We start from the raw sequence: 22,771 nt of genomic DNA on the forward strand, positions 1-22,771 counted from the left end.
AATAATAATAATAATAAGGAGACACCGGGGACGTTTAAGATGTAAGAAGGAAAATACAGAGCTCCGAAATCTATCCACAAACATCGAAAACAAGGACACCCTATGGAGCCAAAGATTTACTAACAAAGAATTGGACTATATCCGAGTAAGTAATACGAATTGAAATTTATTACTATTTTCGAAACGAAATGATGTATTTTGACTCGATATTATCTCCACCTCTAACACAACACATGTAAACATGCGTGGAACAACACGATCATCCCCGACCTCAAACACCATGTACAAAGGAACTACGAAGAAATTAAATGCCACCGATACTATTCAACCCAAGAATAACAATCGAGCGGTACGTAAATTAAACCTACAACAAAAAATGTACGAAAAACTACACGTGCGAAATAATGTGACAACAGAAATAAACGGACCGGTACCCTACGAAAATGACGACCGTCAAAATAATGGGCCGGACGTTGTACCTCATGTCCCGCAATTAAAACCCAAAAGACGTAAATGGACACGTGAGGAATACATTTCTATCTTACACGCATACTTCACAGCAATGCTCTACCCACAAAATGAAAATACAACAACACATACATATAAAATATGGAAGGAAAATAATAGAGATATAGACTTGGATACAGCAATGAACCCTAATAAATTAGCTAACGTACGAAGATACATTCTCAAAGCCAAAAAATATCAGAAATAGAAATAGAACATTTAAAAGAAAAAATACACCAGGAAAATGTAGATAGAAGCCACACAACAATGCCCAATAATATAAACACTGAAACTGTAAAACACGAAGACAAACGCAACATTCCCAACAAACACGATGTAAACAACGAAGGGGAGCCTAATGATTATGATAATTTAAAAAATAAAATAATCAAAGAACTGAAAACCACAGAGCCCAAAATGGACCACCGACCATACCTCCCAAGAATAAAAATAAACGCAATAACAACACCAATTATAAACAACATAAACCTAGCCGTCACTGAACTAGCCACTGAAACAAAAAAAAGTGATATCACTGAACTAAATGACTTGATATACGCAGCAGCCACTGCAGCCACAAAAGAAGCTGGATACTCACCCAAACCCGCCAATACAAGAGTACCACCACCCAAACAAACCCTGTGGATAAATAACATCCAGAACAAAATAAAAAAAATTAGAAAAGACCTGTCGATTCTTAATGAAATCAGCAAACAAGCAACGCTACTAAGCAACAAAAAGAGAACAAAAATGCTCCGCAAATATAACATCACAGTAAAAGATTTGCCGGAGATAAAAGAAAAGCTGAAGCAAGATATCCTTGCCAAAGCTCAAAGGATCCGCCGGTACGAGAAACGCCAACGCTTCTTTGAACAGAACAAAAAGTTCAACTCCGACCCCAAAAAGTTCTACCAAGAACTGGGCAAAAATAAAATAGAAGTCACTGCAGCACCAACGGCAGAAGAATTGGAAAAATTCTGGAGAGAAATATGGTCGGCGAACGAACAGCCAAAAAAAAGGAGTATGAAAATAACAAACTCGGCAACTGAACAACTTTGGACCCCCATAACAACTGAAGAGGTCACCCAGGCACTGCAAAAACTAAGCAACTGGAAGGCACCTGGGCATGACAAGATCCCCAACTTCTGGTTGAAATATCTAACAGGAATGCACAAAAAGCTGGCTGAAAACTTTAACAGCATACTAGCAGAGCCAGAGACAATGCCTGAATGGCTCACGAAGGGGAAAACCATCTTAATTCCCAATCAAATGAAACAACAAAACCAGAAAACTACAGACCAATAACCTGCCTCCCTACTATGTTCAAGGCATTTACTGCAGTGATATCGCAAAGGCTGAACAAGCACCTGGACGAAAACAAACTGTTCCCAGAAGAGCAGAAAGGATGCCGCAAGGGCTCATATGGCTGTAAAGATCAACTAATGATTAATAAAGCCGTAACTGAAGACAGCCACAGAAAGAAGAAAGGCCTCAGTATGGCCTGGATTGACTACAAAAAGGCGTTTGATAGCATCCCCCACACATGGATCCTCGAAACACTAGCCATTAACAAAGTAGCACCAACAATCATAAAATTCATAGAGCACTCTATGAATAAATGGCAAACAGTCCTACACCTCCAAACAAAAGAGGGACTCATGAAAACCAAAGACATCCCCATTAGAAGAGGAATATTCCAGGGAGACACGCTCTCTCCACTCCTTTTCTGCTTGGCACTGTCACCTCTATCTGATATGCTAAATAGAACTGGATGCGGATATAAATGTTACGGCAAAACGATCAGCCACCTTTTATATATGGATGACCTAAAACTATACGCTGCAAATGACAAACAGCTGGAAACACTACTAAAGACAGTTCATGGATTTACCAAAGAAATAGATATGAAATTTGGATTAGAAAAATGCGCCAAAGTAACCATGAAAAGAGGAAAACTAGTTAAGAGTAACAACATCACACTAGATAAAACCAATGAAATAAAAGAATTAGACCAAAGCCAAACTTACAAATACTTAGGAATCCATGAACTAGATAAGACACAACACACACAAATGAAAGAGAAAATAAAAAAAGAATATTATAGACGAGTTAGATCAATACTAAAAACAGAGCTCAATGCTAAAAACAAGATAATAGGTATCAACACTTTAGCTGTCCCAGTTATAAGTTACAGCTACAATATCCTTAACTGGACACGAAATGAACTGTCCAAAATAGATAGGAAAACAAGAAAAATACTGACAGGATCCAGGATGCATCACCCAAAATCTGACATAGAAAGACTATATATACAACGTATAGAAGGTGGTAGAGGCCTTATACGGCTGGAAAACTACTATAAAATAACCACCATAGGACTGCAAAAATACCTACTTCAGAAGGAAGGAAAACTGATCCAGATAGCAGCAAAACACGAGCAAAACAAAAAACTGTTCTCAGTATTTAAGGAAGCTGACAAATACAAACAAGAAATCATACCACCTAATAAACACAAAGAAGAAGAAGAAGATGATGAAGAAACAACAAAAGCTATAAAACAAATGAAATCCAAACTAAAAATAGAACAGCAACGAACCATGATAAAACGATGGCAAGAAAAGCCCCTTCATGGTAAATACTGCACTAAACTAAACGCAAAAGAAATAGACAAAGAAAAATCCCAGCAATGGTTGAGAAGCTCAGGACTCAAAGCAGAAACAGAGGGATTTTTAATTGCAGCACAAGCCTCCCCACCAGAAATTACCAAAAACATGTAATGAAAAGAAATATTACAAGTAACTGCAGAATATGTGGAGATGGACAAGAAACAATAAATCATATTATCTCTAGCTGCCCAGTCCTGGCTAAGAAGGAATATATTCACAGACATGACAGAGTTGGAACCTACATACATTGGAAGCTATGCCAACATTATGGAATAACAACAGAAAAAAGATGGTATAGGCACACACCAGAAAAGGTCACAGAAAACGAGAAAGCAACCATACTCTGGGATATGCCGATACACACAGATAGAGAAATTAAGGCCAACAGACCAGATATAGTTGTCAGAGACCATGAAGAAAAAAAATGCTTTCTAATTGATGTATCAATACCGGCAGATGACAACGTGTCTCTAAAAGAAATAGAGAAACTCTCAAAATACAAAGACCTGGAAATAGAGATAACTAGAATGTGGAACCTGAAAACGGAAACAATTCCTATCATAGTAGGTGCATTAGGCATGATAAAAAATTATTCAGACAAATACATAACAAAAACACCAGGACTTACAAACACATATAACATACAGAAAATTGCACTACTAGGCACTGCACACATCCTACGCAGAACACTTACCATACAATAACCATCAGAGCATCACAACAAATCACAGCACATACCCAAGGCACACAGAGCTGCGCTCGGTAGTGAAGTGAAAGCACGCTATAAAAATAAAACTACTGAATAATAATAATAATAATAATAATAATAATAATAATAATAATAATAATAATAATGATGATGATGATGATAATAATAATAATATAATAATAATAATAATAATAATAATAATAATAATAATAATAATAATAATAATAATAATAATAATAATAATAATATCTTCTGGAAGAGTTACCTCAATCCTTTATATATTAACCAAAAGGAAGTAGAGTGACAAAATTATTTTTTGAACCTGTTGAAGACACACGAGATGCCGAAATATCGTTCACCAGATGACAATGGCACGCTTCTTTTAATAATAACAAGAAATTGGAATAAGATGATTACTTAATGCATTTTATGTATACACTTATATTTTATGCACAATTTTATAGGCTTAATACACAACACTCATATAATAAATATTCACACTTATTTTCTCATTTTTCCCATAGACAAAAAATATCCTATACATAAGAGACAACCTTTAGTTAAATTGCATATATCAGTCACGTAAATAAGCGTGAAATGCGTTAAGTGATCGGGGATATAAAAAACTTAGTTCAATTAAAAAAATACACTTTTCAGTATCCAATCACCACGCCACCTCCATCACCATCACTACCACCATCATCATCTCTCCCCCACTCTCTCTTCTCTCTCCCCCCTCCCCCCATTTCCCCCCTCTCTCTCTTTTTATCTCTTACTTTTCTCCCTGTCATTTTTTAACCTCACCATCAGAACATCACCAATCTGCTAAAATTATATTTTAACTCTCCTCCTCTATATCTATTTCTTTATTGGCTACAGTGGGCTAAACATAGAGGCGACAAACAAAGGCAGACAAAGGGATTAAGTCGAGTAAACCGTCCAGTGCGTAACTGGTACTAATTTAATCGACTCCTTAGTGGCTGACGATATGTGCATCTCTGATCATGAGCAGAAGTAGTGGGGAGAATCATAGCCATGTGTTGAGAAGAATTCTTAGAGGTTTGGATAATTCACCTTTGGGAACATGGGTGTTTTGTTCAACATCCTTAAAACAAACCTTTTTCAGGGATCTTTTGAGCGGGATGGGCTACTCGACCCGAATAAAATTCTAACTGGGCCCCACCTGCAAGGTTATGTGCTGTTTATCTTGATATGAAATCACTATATCCCGCATATATGGTTGTGATACATGTACCGGCTGTACCCTTATCAGACGAGTAGTCATATTGGGTTTACCGTAGTCACTTTGATGGTATGCACTGCACACTCACTCACTCACTCACTCACTCAATAATAATAATAATAATAATAATAATAATAATAATAATAATAATAATAATAATAATAATAATAATAATAATAATAATAAAATAGAAATCAGCAAAATGTGGAACCTGAAGACTAAAACAATACCTGTTGTCATAGGTGCCCTGGGAATGATAGCAAAAGGGGCTGATAGCTACCTAACTCAGATACCAGGAAACCCAAAAATGGCAGAAATTCAAAAGATAGTGTTCATGGGAACTGCTCATATCCTACGCAAAATACTTTCTATGTAATCTCAAGGTTTAAAACAAACATAATTTTCAGTTTAAAAAAAAAAAAAAACTTTTTTTTAGACATTCATTAGTACAACACCCCCACCCCCCAAATATATGGCACACTAGGCATAACAACAACATGAACTTCCAACCCTGTTGTCTCTTGAGGTCTCTGGGTGAGACTTGGAGCCAACTTGTACAAACATAAAGCAAAAGTCAAACATATAATAATAATAATAATAATATAATAATAATAATAATAGATAATAATAATAATAATAATAATAATAATAATAATAATAATAATAATAATAATAATAATAATAATAATAATAATGCAGTACCATGGCTTCTGATCTTAACTGACTGGAAGTGTTATCATGTACATTGTTTTGTCTTGGTATAAAAGATGGGCTACACCAAATATTCTGCTCAATACCACAGATTTGCTTGTCAGTTGTTTGACCGTAACCAGTTGAGCATGTCCCTTAGTGGCTGACGATATGTGCATCTCTGATCACGAGTAGAAGTAGTGGGGGAGCATCATAGCCATGTGTTGAGAGGAATTATTTGGAGTTTGAATGATTCACCTCTGGAAACATGGGTGTTTCATTCAACATCCTTAAACAACCCTTAATCAGGGACCTTTTGAGTGGGATGGGTTACCCAACCAGAAGAAAATACTAACTGGGCCCCACCCGCAAGGTCATGCGCTGTTTATCTTGTTATGAGATCACCATGTCACGCTCATATGGTTGTGATGAATGTGCCTGGTGTACCCTTATCAGACGGGTAGTCATGATGGATATACTGGGCTTCGTATATTTGTACCCCAGCGTCACTTTGATGGCATGCACTGCTCTTTCACTCAATGATAATAATAATAATAATAATAATATAATAATAATAATAATAATAATAATAATAATATAATAATAATAATAATAAAAAAATTAAAAAAACTTTTTTTTAGACATTCATTAGTACAACATCCCCACCCCCCAAATATATGGCACACTAGGCATAACAACAACATGAACTTCCAACCCTGTTGTCTCTTGAGGTCTCTGGGTGAGACTTGGAGCCAACTTGTACAAATATAAAGCAAAAGTCAAACATAGAATAAAAATAATAATAATAATAATAATAATAATAATAATAATAATAATAATAATAATAATAATAATAATAATAATAATGTCAAGATTCCCTGATGCAGTACTAGATTGCTTTGATCCAGTACCAGAATATCCTGATGAGTACCAGATCCAGTACCAGAATATCCTGATGAGGCAGTGGCTCTCATAGGCTTCTGATCTTAACTGATTGGATGTATTATGATGTACATTGTTTTGTTTTGTTATGGTTGTGATATATGTGCCTGGTATACCCTTGTGAGACTGGTAGTCATGATGGATGTATTGGATTTCGTATATTTGTACCCCAGCGACACTTTCATGGTGTGTGCTACTCTCTCACTCAATATTATTATTATTATTATTATTATTATTATTATTATTATTATTATTATTATTATTATTATTATTATCATCATCATCATCATCATCATCATCATCATCATCATCATCATCATTATTATTATTATTATTATTTTCATTATTATTATTATTATTATTATTATTATTATTATTATTATTATTATTATTATTATTATTATTATTATTATTATTATTATTATTATTCAGGTAAGAATAGGTGCGTTATCATTCAGTGATAAGGTAGAAATAGATTTTTACCTGAACGAATCTACTGACAGATCTAATGTTCTACGGAAAGTCAGTCGAATTCAACAACTCACAGGAAGCACTTATACATGGATGGCGTTAAGAGAATTAATAAATATGTTTAAACCTGGAAATGGTGCTCGATCTTCTGTTACACAAGTTGCTATTGTTCTGACTGATGGAAATTCTCAGAAACCAAATCATACTTTGGAAGCAGCAAACATGATTCATCGTCAAACTAGTATTAAAGTTTTTGCGTTGGCCATTGGGGAGAACATAGCAGCAGATGAGATTCGTGGCATCGCAAGTTCTCCAAAATGGAAATATTTCAAACAAACTGCGTCTTACACTACTTTGGAGAGTATTAAGGAAACTGTCTTTAACACAACATGCGAAGGTATGGCTTTATTTCTTTTTTCGATTTCACATTAATAAGCATTAAATGTATACAATCCTATTAAATTAAACTATTAAATGTATATTAATCCTCATTTTCAGATCCTTATTGTTTTGCAATGGGGATCTCTCCATATAAATTTTTAACGTAAGCTAATTTCTCTTTGAATATATGATTAATTCTCTAATAATCTCTAATATCCTCGTACTTTCTTTTTTCTTCAAACAAAAATGTTTTTAAAAAATGATGACTTGGAGCTAAGTAAATATACTAATTAAACACTTAAGTAAGAAAGAGAAATATGTTGAATTTCTTCTCACACATTATCATTTACTTGCCCGAAATATTTTGGGCATTTTTTAACAAACACTTTTTTTCTTGAGTGCTAAGATAAATTGTTTGATTTTAATCTATTAAGTCTTTTCGTACAGCAACCGCCGCGAATAGTCTTATTTATCACTACGCTCTAAAGCGACAAGCTGGCAGAAGCATTACCACTCCGGGCTAAGTACTTAGCAGCATTTAGTCTGTCTTTACGTTCTCAGTTCGAATTTTGCCGAGTTCGATTTTTGCCTTTTATCCTTTTTTGGGTCGGTAAAAGTACCAGTTGAGAACCGCGGTCGATGTAATCGACTCGCCACCTCCTCCGAAATTGCTGGTCTTGCGCCAAATTTTGAAATCAATTAATATCACTTTCTGAATGTTACAAATATAAAGAGAGAAAATTACAAATACTGTTCTACTAATGTACTCGCAAAAGAACTATTAATGTGGTGAGCTGTATTATCTAATTGGTACGGAGCCGACAAGAGAATAGGTCTCCCATTCTAAGACCTAGAGTTTTATTAAAAGCAGTTGTCCACATTGCATCTTTAATGTACCTGCTGCATTAGTGACATACTCGTGGAGATCATTGCAAAAAAAAATCTTTTATCTATAACGATATTATACTGATAAAAGTAACCGAATAAGAGCGTGTGTTTGAGAGAGAAAATGTATGAAAGGGAAGAAGGCAACCAAAATTTTTTTGTAAATATATGGGAAATTTCTGGTCTACCTATATAATGCCTTATGTGTCTAATGAGGGGTAATTGATGTAAAATAACTAACTCGTTATTAAGGAGGGTGTATTAGCAGTGAGCTACAGCAGTTATAGCTAAAAAAAAACTAGTCAGTCAGTGTCATGGTCGCGGCGGACAAAACTGAAAAGGCGTTGCCCTGGAGAATGGTGAGGAAGACGCATCAGAAGAGCCATTCCGACTCACGGGTCTCGCACTTGTTAGTAGCCATCTTCTCCTCGATAGCAGTGGGCAGGGATGTAGTCCGGGGACCAAAAGCGGTGGAGGCTCGACCACAAATCTGTCAGAGAGCGGCCGATACTTTGATAGTTTATCCTTCTCGGCCGGCGAACAACGAAGCCTGGGCTCGCAGCCGTACATACCAGGTTGCTGCCGGAGAAGATGTCGCAGCATGTGACATCCCAGATAGGAGGTCTACCACCGTGGAACGGGAAAACTTACATGCCGTCTGACTTTTTACTGTCCCTACTATCCATCTTGCGGACTCGAGCTGGGAAGGCAAGCTGGCGGCATGTAGGCCGTGTTTTACGATCTCTTTGAGAACAGTATGGTGCGGAAAGTGATCAGCACTATAAAGATATGACAATTGGCTGAAACCGAAAGAATTCTACTTGGATCCGCGGCAGCATTTGTAAGACTCACAGATCCTGAGGCCAAACCTCGAGGAAACACCGATGTGCAAACACTCGCTATCCAGGTGAGTGTCTTTCGAGACTGATGGTACTGCTGTTGAGCTAGAAGATCGAGCAAAAACATGTCAGGCGGTGCTGATCAATTCAGCGCACCAGCTCGTTGAAGATAATGTTGTACTGGATGCATCCCATTTGTTTTGTGGAGGCCGGACGTCAACAAAGGAGACAGGGGGAATGAACGTCCGGAAAGCGAAGACTTATCTGGCTCCATGTTGCGTAAGACACCTCACGTTCCCTGGTACAGTTGTGTTGTGGAAAACCCTTTTGTTGAGAACATGGCAAGAGGTCACCAACGAGAGAAATGCCGGTAAAGCTTGTGACACCGGAGGTGGAGGCCATCATATCAGACAAGTAAGGTGGTATGTTGCCATCCAGTGTCGTCAAACCGGACGCTGCATATCTCCTTAGCGTTCTATATAATACAGGCCTCGAGATCTGTGAGAAGAAATGCATAGTTGTAGCAAGGGGCACTGCTGAAAGTATACAGAAGCTTTGGCATGGTGAAACAGTTCCTTGATAGAAATAATCCCGGACTGACAGCGATCAGGTTCAGTTTACTCGTCATAGTTTTGGGCTTCGAAGACTGAACCTGATGGTGGGGCGAATAGCAGACTGGAGTATAGGTGAGCCAAGGATAAGAACGTCCTCTTTTGAGGTCACCTCTCCATCGTGGAGTAATGAACGCACGTCCGATACGAAGGTCGCGAAACTCCCTGAGTCGTAATTGACGTTCATAACTTCCAACTTGGACGAGTTAATCAAGAAGCTGGTCCTGCCAGAGCGAGAACAACTAATCGGAGATCTTGGCAGACATTTTATTCGGGCCCACCCATTGTTGCATTGTCCAGGTACCAGGCATTAAAAGAAGCTGTGATGCTTCAAACAATGCCGTCCAACCTACTGGATCACCCTACTGAACGCCGGTCTAAGATGGTATGACCTTATCTGCAATGAGAAGCATGTTCGGAGACCCGTGCAAGTAAGCTAGCGGGTAAGCAGACGGGGCACGACGCAGGCAGTTGAAGGTATTTTTTATGTCAACCTTGACAATGAGGAGTCTGAAATCATTGTATCAATGTCAGGGAGACTGAAGACGAGCAAACCGAAATAGAACAATCATTCCCAATCAATGGGTCGACTGGGCGTTGCCATTTGAGGATGCGAGGAAATTGGCCACAAGCACTCAAGCTGCTTTCGGGATCTTAAGCGGGATCTTCCGAAGCCTTCTAAAATGCGTCGAGCAGGTAAATTGTCTCGTCTGAGGATGTGATGGATGGGCACAGCCGCACAGTTGAGGAGAAGAGGTAGCTGCTGTATCTCCATGCTGAAAGAAAATTCGAGGCTTGTCGTGTCAAGTCGACGCAAAAGAGATGATGGAAGAAATCATACCCTAAGCAGTTTTGGTCTCTCTTCCACCAGGTGATGGTGGAGCAAGTGCTGCAGGTAACTCTTTGCGGGTATAAGGGAGTAGACAACAAAAGACTAGAGCAATGTTCGGCAACTTGAGTGTTGTCCCCGAGGCTTATGTCTGTGGTACTGAATTTGGACGGTGGATAGAGTTGTAATGCTGATGTGGTGATGGCTGCAAGATTGAGGAAGCTATTGGTTTGAGTTGTGTGGAAATTTGCGTAAAATATAGAAGTGGATAAATGCTTTGAAAGGAGAAAAACGGAGTTACACGGTTAACCAGTTAGTCGAATGGAGAGGCAATGATTTTGTGGAGGTATGTGCAGTGTTATTGAAAGTTAAGAAAAAGAGAAGGCTAATTACAGACATATGATCGCACGCACACATATATGTCATATACTGAGGGTCAGTAGCTAATAAAGTGGTGGCAGTAGTGGTGGTCAGTAGTAGTGGTCAGTAGCTAATAAAGTGGTGGCAGTAGTAGTGGTGGCAGCGTTAGAGGCAGTGCTTAATGTAGGTGGCAGTGGAACGGTAAAGACTGTAGTTTTTCATTGAACTATGTTTTAATCGTCTATCATTTAACTCATGCGCTTTATTGTAAACGATGTTGTCTAAAACCCAATCTTTCATATTTATTTATCTCATTTTATTCTGCCACCGTCAACGTATGTAACGTTTAACTATGGAATGAAATCGAGGAACAAAATTGAAGATATAATCTATTATTGACAAACCATTATATCATTCATAAGACAGTTGACAAATAGAGAAATACTGAAATTAAAAATAACGATATCTATATAATTCATAATGTATTTACGAATGTACAATAGCACTAGCTGTAAAATTTCAACTCAGAGGCAAAATTCGTTCTCCTTAATGAATTTATGTGTTAAAAACTCAGCCTGTGCTAAATGAATCACCGAACCGCAGACACTGATGTTTCAGAATAATCTTCCTCCTCTGAGACGGACACTCCAGATCATTCTCATATAGGTAAGAACTTTCGTTGTAGTGTATGCAAACAAAACATTTGCTGATTTTTGCGGAAACTGGCCAAGCAAAACGCATATGAAAATTCAATGAATAGTTTTATCAATGTACAATGGTTGCCATCAAAAGTTATTTCAACTACTTGAATTGAAAAATTTGACAGAAACTATGAAAAAACTTCTAGGAGAAGCCATTATTCTCAACAAGTGTTGACTCTTGCTGATGAGAACCAAGTAGCTCTTTACCCACTACAGTTTTCGAAATCTCTTAAAATCTTGACTACTGAAACATCTATGCATACATATATATATACATACATACATACATACATACATACATACATACATGCATACATACATACATGCAAGCATACATACATACATACATACATACATACATTCACTCACAAACGTACACACACACACAAACACACACGCACACACACACATACATATGTATATATACTAGCATTATGACCCGGCAACGCCGGGTCATAGTGCTAGTGCATGTATATATATGTGTATATATATGTGTACATCTATATATATACATTTACACATAAAATACAAAATACAAAGTTATATCTTGATATCGCTAGTGATAACAATACTCAAAATATATAACAGACTGGAATTGTAGGCCCGTCTCTTGCAATTTCGATCAATTGTATCTTGTCCGCCCTCTTGTATAGAAGTGTGGCTACAATCCAGCCTACCTCTACTTCTGGGGGGACGTTTTTAATTTTTATCCGGGACGTCCTACGTCCCAGATATAAAGGTAAAAATAAAATATTTCCACTTTGCAAGGTTCGAGTCGAGTACTCCCTTGCACGCTCCGTTGACTCGAACCTTGCTTCTATTGTGGCGAATTTACCGCCTCTGGTTAGATACTTTATATCTTTCATAGTCGCACCAACACACTTTTCGATTGTACTTTCCTCCAGGTGTTCAAATCATTTTCTTTTCTCTACATTGTATACTTTATAGACAATTGTCTTTTCTTTAATTTTATTTTTTATTTCGCTCGGTGGTGTTATCCTAGATTCACCGTCTTTGTCGGTGATCAATCGGAAACAGGTTTGTATTTATTCCATTTTAATTTTAATGAGTTCGCGCCCGCCGATGGCTGCAGCGAAATTCATTTTCGGACTTTCTTCTATCGAAGACATTTTAACAAAAATGCTTCCATATAAACGGTGGAAATATTGTCAATTTCCCCAAACAGGGACACAATTCACTTTTTAAACAATAACCAAAGCTCCTCCTCCCAAAGGGAGAGTGTTACGGTTTACAATTATTTAACAAATGCAACACAACAACGCTTCCCTTACGAGGAACCAACAAACGTGATAACAATAGTTAAACAGTAATAATAATAACAACAAACCTTACGGTGAATCAAAAAGCAATACTCAGTTGAAGCTATAGTATATATATGAGTATATATATTTGTACATCTATATATATATACATCTACATATAAAATACAAAATACAAAGTTATATCTTGATATCGCTAGTGATAACAATACTCAAAATATATAACAGACTGGAATTATAGGCCCGTCTCTTGCAATTTCAATCAATTGTATCTTGTCCTCCCTCTTGTATAGAAGTGTGGCTACAATCCAGCCTACCTCTACTTCTGGGGGGATGTTTTTAATTTTTAAGTGTTATGGATCAGAAATAAACCAACAGCAGTACTCAGTAGAAGCGTCTGTTCGAGAAAACAGACATTACATACAGCCAAACTTCATATAGATACTTAATGCTAGCTAATTAGCAGATAATCTAATGTAAAAGCCGTGGTAAAGGGTATGTGCACAGCTCCATCTAGACTATTCCATTTCTGCACTTAAGTTTTATTTTTTATTTATTCCCATTCATGTGAAACCACTTATTCAAGTTCAAGTCATTGATGCAATTTTATACCAATTGCTATTTTTACTTTTAATTATGTTACGATTTAATTATTATTACTTACTACATATAATTCAGTTGATTTTAATTATTACTTACTACATATAATTCAATTGTTATTATTATCTCCAATTTTTATTGTTAAAGTAAAAGTATCTTACATAAAATAGAGAAATGTAATACTGAATAGTGGAGAAGATATGATATTGCTATGGGCTCGCCCTAAGCAAGAAGTTGAACAATTATTTTGCCCATGAAACTACATGGACCCTAAGTAAGGCATGTGTAAAATTTGAATGAAATTGGTTGTGTAGTTCTCAAGTTTTAGGGAATCATAGTGAAGAAGATATGATATTGCTATGGGCTCGCTCTAGGCAAAAAATGGAACATTCTTTTGCCGATGACACTCCCCGGACCCTAAGTAAGGCATGTGTAAAATTTGAATGAAATTAGTTGTGTAGTTCTCAAGTTTTAGGGAAACACACAGACAGACAGACAGACATACACACACACACACACACACACACTTTGCTAATTCTTCGTATCAACATGCAAACATCAGATACATATTTACCCTTTTATTATAAGAAAACGTAAATTCCCCCGCGGTCGACTTTGCCTTTCATCCTTCGGAGTCGATAAGTACCAGCTGAACACTTGGATCGAAGTAATCGACTTACCCCTCCCTCAAAATTGCTGGCTTTGTGCCAAAATGTGACACCATTATAAAACGTAATTTTTATATCAAATTTGTGTTAGTCATCTCCATAAACAAAAGTTAAGTGAACAATTATATGATGATATCAGTAGAGTTGAGGATCTTTTTAACCTAAAGATATTTGCTAATCAGTCGCCTTAACATATTAAGAGAATGTAGAAAACCCAAGTGTCAAAAGAAGCAAAATTAACAAAAAAGAGAGAGACAAATTGTTGGTAATACAAGAATTGTTTAAATAGTAAGTTATTGTTTTTAAGTGTTTTTAGGAAAGTATATATTTAATACAACTATATAACTTTTTTGTTTCATTAAACGGTTAATTTTTCTTAGTAATGTTGCTTTTATCTTTTTCTTGATTATATTGCAGTAAAATAGAATATTATGTATTTCGTTCGTAAAACAACAGGCTTTTACTAGATTAGAAATAAGGATATGATGTTCGAATCGAGTTAGCTAGCATGTACGTAACCTGGAATAAAACAATGGATAATGAGTGAAGTTTGAAGTCATCGAAAGAACTTTTTGGAGTTCTTAAAGAACTTTAAAGAAGCGGTTAATAGTTTTAAAACTTTAATCATATTAGTCATTTTGTAGTTTAAAAAGTGTTTCTCTTTCTTTTCTAGTGATTTATCGAACAACTACGACTGGTAAGAACTAAATTTCGTTTCTATATGTATTTCTCAAATCGACTAAATTAATATTCTTTTCTCACGCCAAATTTTCACGGCACATTTAAGTGAAATAAATTCCTCTGTGTTCAATATTCTCAGACATTCAGGCTAGCTAAACTTTCTAAAACCCATATGATCATAGATTACACTGCATACTAGTTAAAGTATTTAGTTTCTGCAACAACTTCAACTGAACTACTTAATAAATATATGCCAAATTAAATTTCTTTCAGAAAATATTAGAATATATATTTTTTCGTTTTCATTATAAAAATATAATTATTTGATGAGGGAGAAATTTACATTAGTGAAGGGGAGAGAAGATGTATCGTAACGGTCATACGAGTAGATTTCATGGGAGTATTTGAAATGTGAGTGAAGTTAAATACTTTTTACTGAGGACAGAAATGCATCACAGCTTTTGCTTACTTGAGCTTACATGTTGCTAGCTCTACAGCAAAACCAACGTTCAAACTATTCAAAATTGGATGCATAGCTTGACTTCTTCATAGATCGCACACAAAGAAGTCAGTCGGTGCCAACGGTTAACTTTCATATGAATAATTGACAAAAGGTTGTGGATTTCAGAATCGAAAGAGTACTGGGCAATGCAGTTGTTAGTTACATTTGTTATGTTTTGAGTTCCAATCCTACTTGGCTTTTCAGTTCCTTTTATCCCCTCATCAATACACTGAATTTTACTTCAAGTGGCTATACATATCCTCAATATTAATAATTTACGTAAGGATTATTCAACAAATGATACACATATATGTATGATTTCAGCAATCACACCTGTAATATGTACCAATCCAGCTGACATCGTATTTGTTCTTGATTCTTCAACCAGTATCAGTAAAGCAGATTTCGAAAAACAGCTTGAATTCGTTAAATATTTTGTACGCAATCTAAATGTTGGTCAAAATGGAAACCAGGTATGTAAATATTTACATTTACTATATTTGATTACAAACCAAACTTTGCTGCCAGATATTCACGCGATACTTACTTTCTAAGTACACTATAATGATTGTTCCCAAATTTCTGCAATTTACTTTGTGGTAACCATTTACATGAATATTATGTTTATTTATTTATTACTCTTTAATATTTGAGAAGACAAAGGAGGTGATCTAGCAGAGTCGATAGCACGCCAAGCAAAATGCTTAACAACATTTCGTTCGTTTTTACATTCTGACTTCAAATTCCACCAAGGTCGGCTTTGCTTTTCATCCTTTCGATAATATAATCACAGGGGTCGATGTAAACGACTTACCCGCTACACTGAAATTGCCGGCCTTGTGTCAAAACTTGAAACCAATATTTGGGTTGACTATTTAATCAGATTGATGTAAGTTGAGTATAATTTACTTCAATCTGATTAAATTTTCAGCACTAAATTACTATGCAGTATACCGTAGCTATCGAGGATCGTTAACATCTTGAATATACAAGATTTTTACTGCGTTATTCGGCAGCACATGCAACTCATTTTCAGTTGAGTAGAGTGAAGCAACATGTAATAAAATGCCTTATACAAGAATATAAATGAACCACCTGGTCCCACAACCTGACGATTCTAGGTCCAATAACCTAATTACTAGGTCGCGCGCATTCAAATATACAGTAATTTGGATGGAACTTTGGTTTCATTAATATTATTCCATCGCTGATTACATATTTTCCAGGTGGCTAAAAATTGACAAGAATGGAGGATATTTCCAGCAGAGTAATAATTAAACCCATAATTAAACCAATAATTAAATCAATAATAATTAATCAGATCACAAGCAATTCAGCATTTCAAATTTAAAGTCGCTATTTAGTTTCTATTTTTTAATACTTTGATAACTTGATTTGCTACATCTATGGTAATCTATTGTATTCACTAAAGGCTTTTACCTAATTTCATCTCGATATATCACGATATCTTTATTAAAGAAAAGCAAAGAAAAGAGCATATAATTTTGCCTTTAGAAAAACAGATTTTTTTAGTATAAGGGCACAGATGAAGAAATCTCCCTCCAATACATAAAATATTGTGGTTTCCATATATCAAGTATTATCATCTGAGACTAAATGCCTAGTCATCAAGACGTGGAGGTGGCGTGACAACAGTTTTCTCAAACCTGCTTACAGTCGTGCTACAATATCTGGGAGGTGGAGCACAAATCACAGCCACAGATATATTCAGTCATATCGTTCACTATCACGTTTGCAATACAGATAGTGATCGCCGAGATGACCAAAAACATGTGGTCGGGTGGGGACTGCATGAAGTCGTCAGAGTGCCATCCTAGAATTGCACTCTGTCTTCGATGTAGATGAAGAAAGAAAGCGCTGCAATTGGTAGTCCGGACATTAATGCCAAAATGTTACACAAGCTGTAGCTGTAAGAGCGCTTCCTTTTCGGTGAAGTAGAAAACGCAGGGGATACAAGAAACTGGAAGAGGGAGGCGCAAACATTATAAAAAGGATACAGAAACTACAACCCCCAGCTCTGATGATGATAAAAAACACACTTTATGTCCAACACCGAAAATCTTAAAAAAAAGTCACCTCATCTTTGGTGCTGGAAGCTAACGACTATGAGGGAAATTTTCCCTACACAATAGCATCATCCTACGTCTTGCGATGATGAGGAACAAATGTGGCTGCTGCCAAAACTGATAAGTGCAAAAATGGAAAAAATTAATTCAAACTAAAGGTTCCGAGAGCATTCAGAGAGAGTCCATTTCCAATCAGATCACAAATTCTACACAGCTGTTGAGATAACAGCTGAAATCGATATGGTTCTACTCAACAGCCAGGAGGAACACAATGAAGAACTATTGCTGACTTGAAGAAACACAGAAATGGAAGGTAGACAGAGCTGCAGAATGCTCTGTTACTACGTAAAAGTTGGTTTCCCACTCATTCACACTGCAAATTTTATATTGATTATATCTTATCTTTTTTGCTCTGTTTATTTAAACGATATAGTTATTCTCTTTCTAATATATATCAATTTTAAATGTCCCAAAGTCATGTACCCTTCCTTGTTTCTTATACAATTGTTTATCGTAGCCTACGCTTCTTGGGACGCGATATTTTATGAATGAATGATTCATGAAGTTGCCCTCCACAACAAAGGAAGACGTGATAGGGCAGAGCAGATAGTTTTCCTCTCATTGGTGGCTTTGGTGAAAGTGATTATGGTGCGTGAAGTTGGAAAGAAATAAAGACAGCTCGTTTCTTCTTCAGTCAAGCCTTAATCGATTTTTTTCATATTCCATTGGGAAAGAAATGTGAGAGTAAAGGAGGAAATGCTCACTTCAAGTGAATTTGTGAAAAGGTGGATAACTATTACGAAATGCACCTTAATTGAGAGAATAACAGCTAGAAGGCAGTTGCCGTAATAGCCAGGTTGGTCTGGTACCTATAGGTCCTTTGATTATCCCTCGCTCGGGGTCCTTATGAATTAGGATGACTGTATCTTCCACGTGTTCAAGTCTATACATACGATATATAGGCTTTATTTTATTCCCTTTTTTACCCCTCACCCAAATTTATGTAAACCCCATACTACAGGTAACCTTTGTAATACCCACTTCGTTCCTATGGCACATGAAATATTATCATTATTTGTACCAATCACTTGCCGAGAAACACCCAGCATCCTAGGGCGAGTGAAGGATAAGACATGTTACAGTATGACAGAAAGCTTGGGGAGAAGTGACAGGGAGATAGCGAAATATCTTCATTTAGTACAGCACAGACATTTAAACTGATAGGGTTTTTCTAAGGATGTGGGCAATACTTGTTAGCACAATCTTTTGGATTTTGTCTGAGACATGGTTCTCCTGGGATGTTATTTGGATTTCTGACATCCCTTTTTTAAAATCATACCTTCGGTACTTACAATAACAAGAACAGTTCTTGCTTTAAGATGCCACATCTTTTGTATTTCAATTTCCAGGTCCTTATATTTACTTAATTTGTTAAATTCCTTTACAGATATATTTTTATTAGTGGGAACATATCTAGTAGTCTACAAGAACTTTTTTCGCTGTCTTTTATAATTATGTCTGTTCGTTTAGTCTGGATCGTTTTGTCGGTGTTGACTGGAAAATCCCAGAGGATAGTGACATTTTTACCTTCAACGACTGGCTCAGGATGATGTTCGTACCAGTAAGCAGGAGTGCCGATTTTGTAGTATTTACATATTTTCCAATGTAAATACTGTCTTATCATATCGTGGTAATTTTTGTATTCATTTAGTGTCAGCACAGGACATCCCGGGACGTAAAAGGTGTCGCAGAATATGCATTTAGAGTCAGAAATGCTTTGAAGAAAGTTAGCCTGGTAGTTTCTGGTAAACAAGCTTTGATCTTGGGCTGCTAATATGAAACCATCAGTCTCTGCTTTCAGTCCTGAATTTCTCAGCCACTGAGGGGTTGTTGCTTGGTCTACATCAGTATTTCGATTTCGAAGAATCTGTCCATGCAGATGCTTCTGGCTCTACCGCTCCTCAATTTGTTCCTGTCCGTTCTTTATTGCAGTCTTCTTGATCCGTTTTACTTGTTTTGGTGGCAGTGATTTCAGGTTCTTCATTTTGCTGCTTTCGAGTTTGCCCGCAAGCCGCAGCATCCAGTCCTTTGCTCATTGCTATTGTGCAGGCTTTATAGCACAGTTCTGCATCATTCATCTTCCCCCATTACTTCTAGGTAGCTACAGACGACCGACATCAGCTTTTGGGTGTTGCATGTTCATAGATATTAGTAGTTTCTTGTCTTCCCATCCAGGCTTTGGAGCTCCGTAGGATTCTAGTTAATGGTTTTAAAACTATATTGGACTACTGGAAGTACCAGGATGTTAATGGCTTCGATGCGATATTTAAAGTTGAGTTCAGTTTCCAGTATAAATCCCATTCTTCTATAATACTCTTTTCTTATTTTTTCTTTCATAGTAACATGTTGTATACTATCTCCTTCGTTTATCCTCAGGATTTTATAATTTTCTTGCGGGTCAAGCTCTTTGATGGTAACGTTGGTATCTAACTTAATGGGAGCTGCTTTTCTGAGCTTGCTTCTTACGAAAGTTGCTTTAGCACACTTATCAAGGCCAAAATCCATCCCGATGTCATTGCAACTCTACTAGCTCTTGGTCATCTTTAGTAAACAACTTCAGATCATCTATTTAAAACAGATGGTCTATTATAGCATTATAAATTTTGTACCCATCTCTGGTGTTATTCAGTTCGTTTTAGCGTATGATCAGTGTCATGCAAAAGAGTAATGGGGAGAGGGGGTCACCTTGAAAGATGCCTCGTTTGATGTTGGTGTTGTTAGATTGCCTCATTCCATTACTATGCTTTAGAAGGAGGCGTGTGTTCCACTTGGCCATGATATCTTGTAAGTATTCGGAGACGACAGGAGAGATCTTATGTATCTCAAGGGCCTTGAGTAGCCAATTATGTGGGACATTATCAAACGCTTTCCTGTAATCTATCTATGCCATAATCAAGTCCTTATTGCTCCGGCAAATGTCTACAATCATTCTATTTATGAGTACTTGATCTTTGCACCCATAAGAATTTCTTTTACTATCTTTTTGAGCTTGTGGAAGGTAGAATTCTTTTCAAGGAAAGCGTATATTCTTTCAGTTAGTATTGATGTGAGGATCTTGTAGGTGGAGTTGAGACATGTTATTGGTCGGTAGCTCTTCGGATTTTTTGAAGATATGATATTCCCTCAGTCAGCCAGGCAGGTATTTGCTCAGTGTTCTGGGTGACATCAGTTAGAGGTGCAGCAAAATTTTGGTGTATTTCTGTCAAGCAATTCAGCCAGAAGTTATGGGTCCAGTCCAATCCTGGAGTTTTCCATTCGTGAAACTTTCTGAGAACCCGTCTTAGCTCTTCTGTTCCTATTGCCTCCCATTTTTGCTCTTCAGCTTTATCCAGTCTCACTTTCTCACGCTCAATCCAGTCAGCTTCAGCATTATATTCTTTTTTGTCGCTCCATATCTTCTTCCAGAGTTCTTCCATTACCTCGATCTTAGGTGGCTCCTTTACTTCTATCTTACTGATGCCAATTTCCCTATAAAATGTTTTGCATCCGTCTTGAATACCGTATTTTGCTGATAAAATTTGATTCTATTATCATACTTTTTAAGCCGTTGAACTTTCAGCTGTATTCGCTGTTGCAATAGTTCCTTGGTGGCAGGGAAGTTTATAAAATTTTTGATTTTATATTTTTGTTTGATTTTTATAGCTTGTTTCGTCTTAACATTTACTCTTCTAGCAAGTTCATCGAGAACTGATACAGTCTCTCGCAGAGTTTCTTTGTTTTGCTACTTTGCATTTAGGACATGGTTGGTCCTTTTCCTTGTCCTGATACCTACTTGAGCAGTTACAACTTTAGCAGTGGAATAGACGATGTTATTTAAATTTAAGTCATTCCCCTTATTTCTTAAGATCTGTCTAAGAACAACGTTATATATCATGATTATGTTGTTATTTTTTATACTGTTTGAGAACTTTGGTAGCAGTTCTCTGTTGATCATGTCAGTGAAGTTTTGCTGAGTTTTCTCATAGTATCTTCTTTTGCTTCTAAGATCTACTCTTTATTATTCACCTCATATTCTGTGTCATTTCTATTCTGGTGTTCGTGAGGTAGGTCTACATTCTCCTTTCTTTTCTGCATATCTGCTCTTCACTATTCGTCTTTCAGCGTCCGCGTTGGTATGTACTACTCGTACACTGGGTTTCATGCATTTGTTACCTATTTCATCTGCATTGTTGACATTTTCATTTGGTCTACCATGACATATTTGTGTCCTAATTTGGTTAATTTCAGCGTCATTTAACCTTTATTCTTAATGATGTCTCAACGTACATTATTTAATTTATTTGCGTCTATATGTCTACGAACTTCATGGCCTACGACGTTTTTCCACGAAATGCGTGTTTATACAATGATGTTACTGTTTGGGTTCAATTGGGCTGTATAGAAAGCTTTCAAAATATATCTATAATCCTCTCTAGACCATTTTATGTAGTATTTTTGATGGTGTCACTACAGGTCTAGGGTTTGGAATATCCTGGTTCTGGTTACCTAGTAGATCGTTTTATTCATTATTTTTTTGAGAGTTTGTTCTCTAGCAGCAGACTTTTTGACCCCAGCCTAGTTCTCCGCTGGTTAACGCGGTCCTTGTTGTCCCGGGCGATGACCGATCCAGCATGAGTTTTGGCTTGTCATTAAAGCATTGACCGTGACATTAGGGGACGTGTCTGTTTGTTCAGAGTTGACTTTTTGACATGACAAGGCTTCCTTGTTCTTCGAATGGATACATGTATCATATCGCAGCCGCATAAGGCTAATAGGTCGGAATTCGCATCTTCTTTTCTTCTTGGTAGCTATGTTTCCGGGTATAACTGTTTAGTGATGTTTTAACTTGACTAATTTGCTCCTTTTTTATATTCGTTTGTGGGAAGTCGCTTTGTTTTTGTTTGGTTTTGCGTCGCTCGTGACACATGTTTGTGTGTGTGTATGTGTGTGTTTGTGTGCACGTGTGTGTCATGTAGGCATTATTTATGTTTCTTATAAATATTGAAATGTGCACATGTATGCATGGACAGTTGCATGTATAGGTAGTTGTTCAATTTACGCACTTATGTAATTGGTGTGT

The 22,771-nt window shown here is 36.7% G+C and overlaps 1 protein-coding gene across 2 annotated transcripts in view; it reads left to right on the forward strand.

Annotated features, from left to right (window-relative positions):
- Nucleotides 1-22,771, forward strand: part of LOC115210316 (cartilage matrix protein) — a 105,543-nt gene that overhangs the window by 58,565 nt on the left and 24,207 nt on the right. For both annotated transcript variants that reach the window (XM_036502136.1, XM_029778841.2), the window contains exons 7-9: nt 7,190-7,625; nt 15,056-15,079; nt 15,890-16,038. In XM_036502136.1, coding sequence (XP_036358029.1) covers nt 7,190-7,625; nt 15,056-15,079; nt 15,890-16,038 — 609 coding nt within the window. The remainder of the gene's footprint in view (nt 1-7,189; nt 7,626-15,055; nt 15,080-15,889; nt 16,039-22,771) is intronic.

The sequence above is a fragment of the Octopus sinensis genome, linkage group LG4 (genome assembly GCF_006345805.1).
Source record: "Octopus sinensis linkage group LG4, ASM634580v1, whole genome shotgun sequence".
Classification (NCBI taxonomy): domain Eukaryota; kingdom Metazoa; phylum Mollusca; class Cephalopoda; order Octopoda; family Octopodidae; genus Octopus; species Octopus sinensis.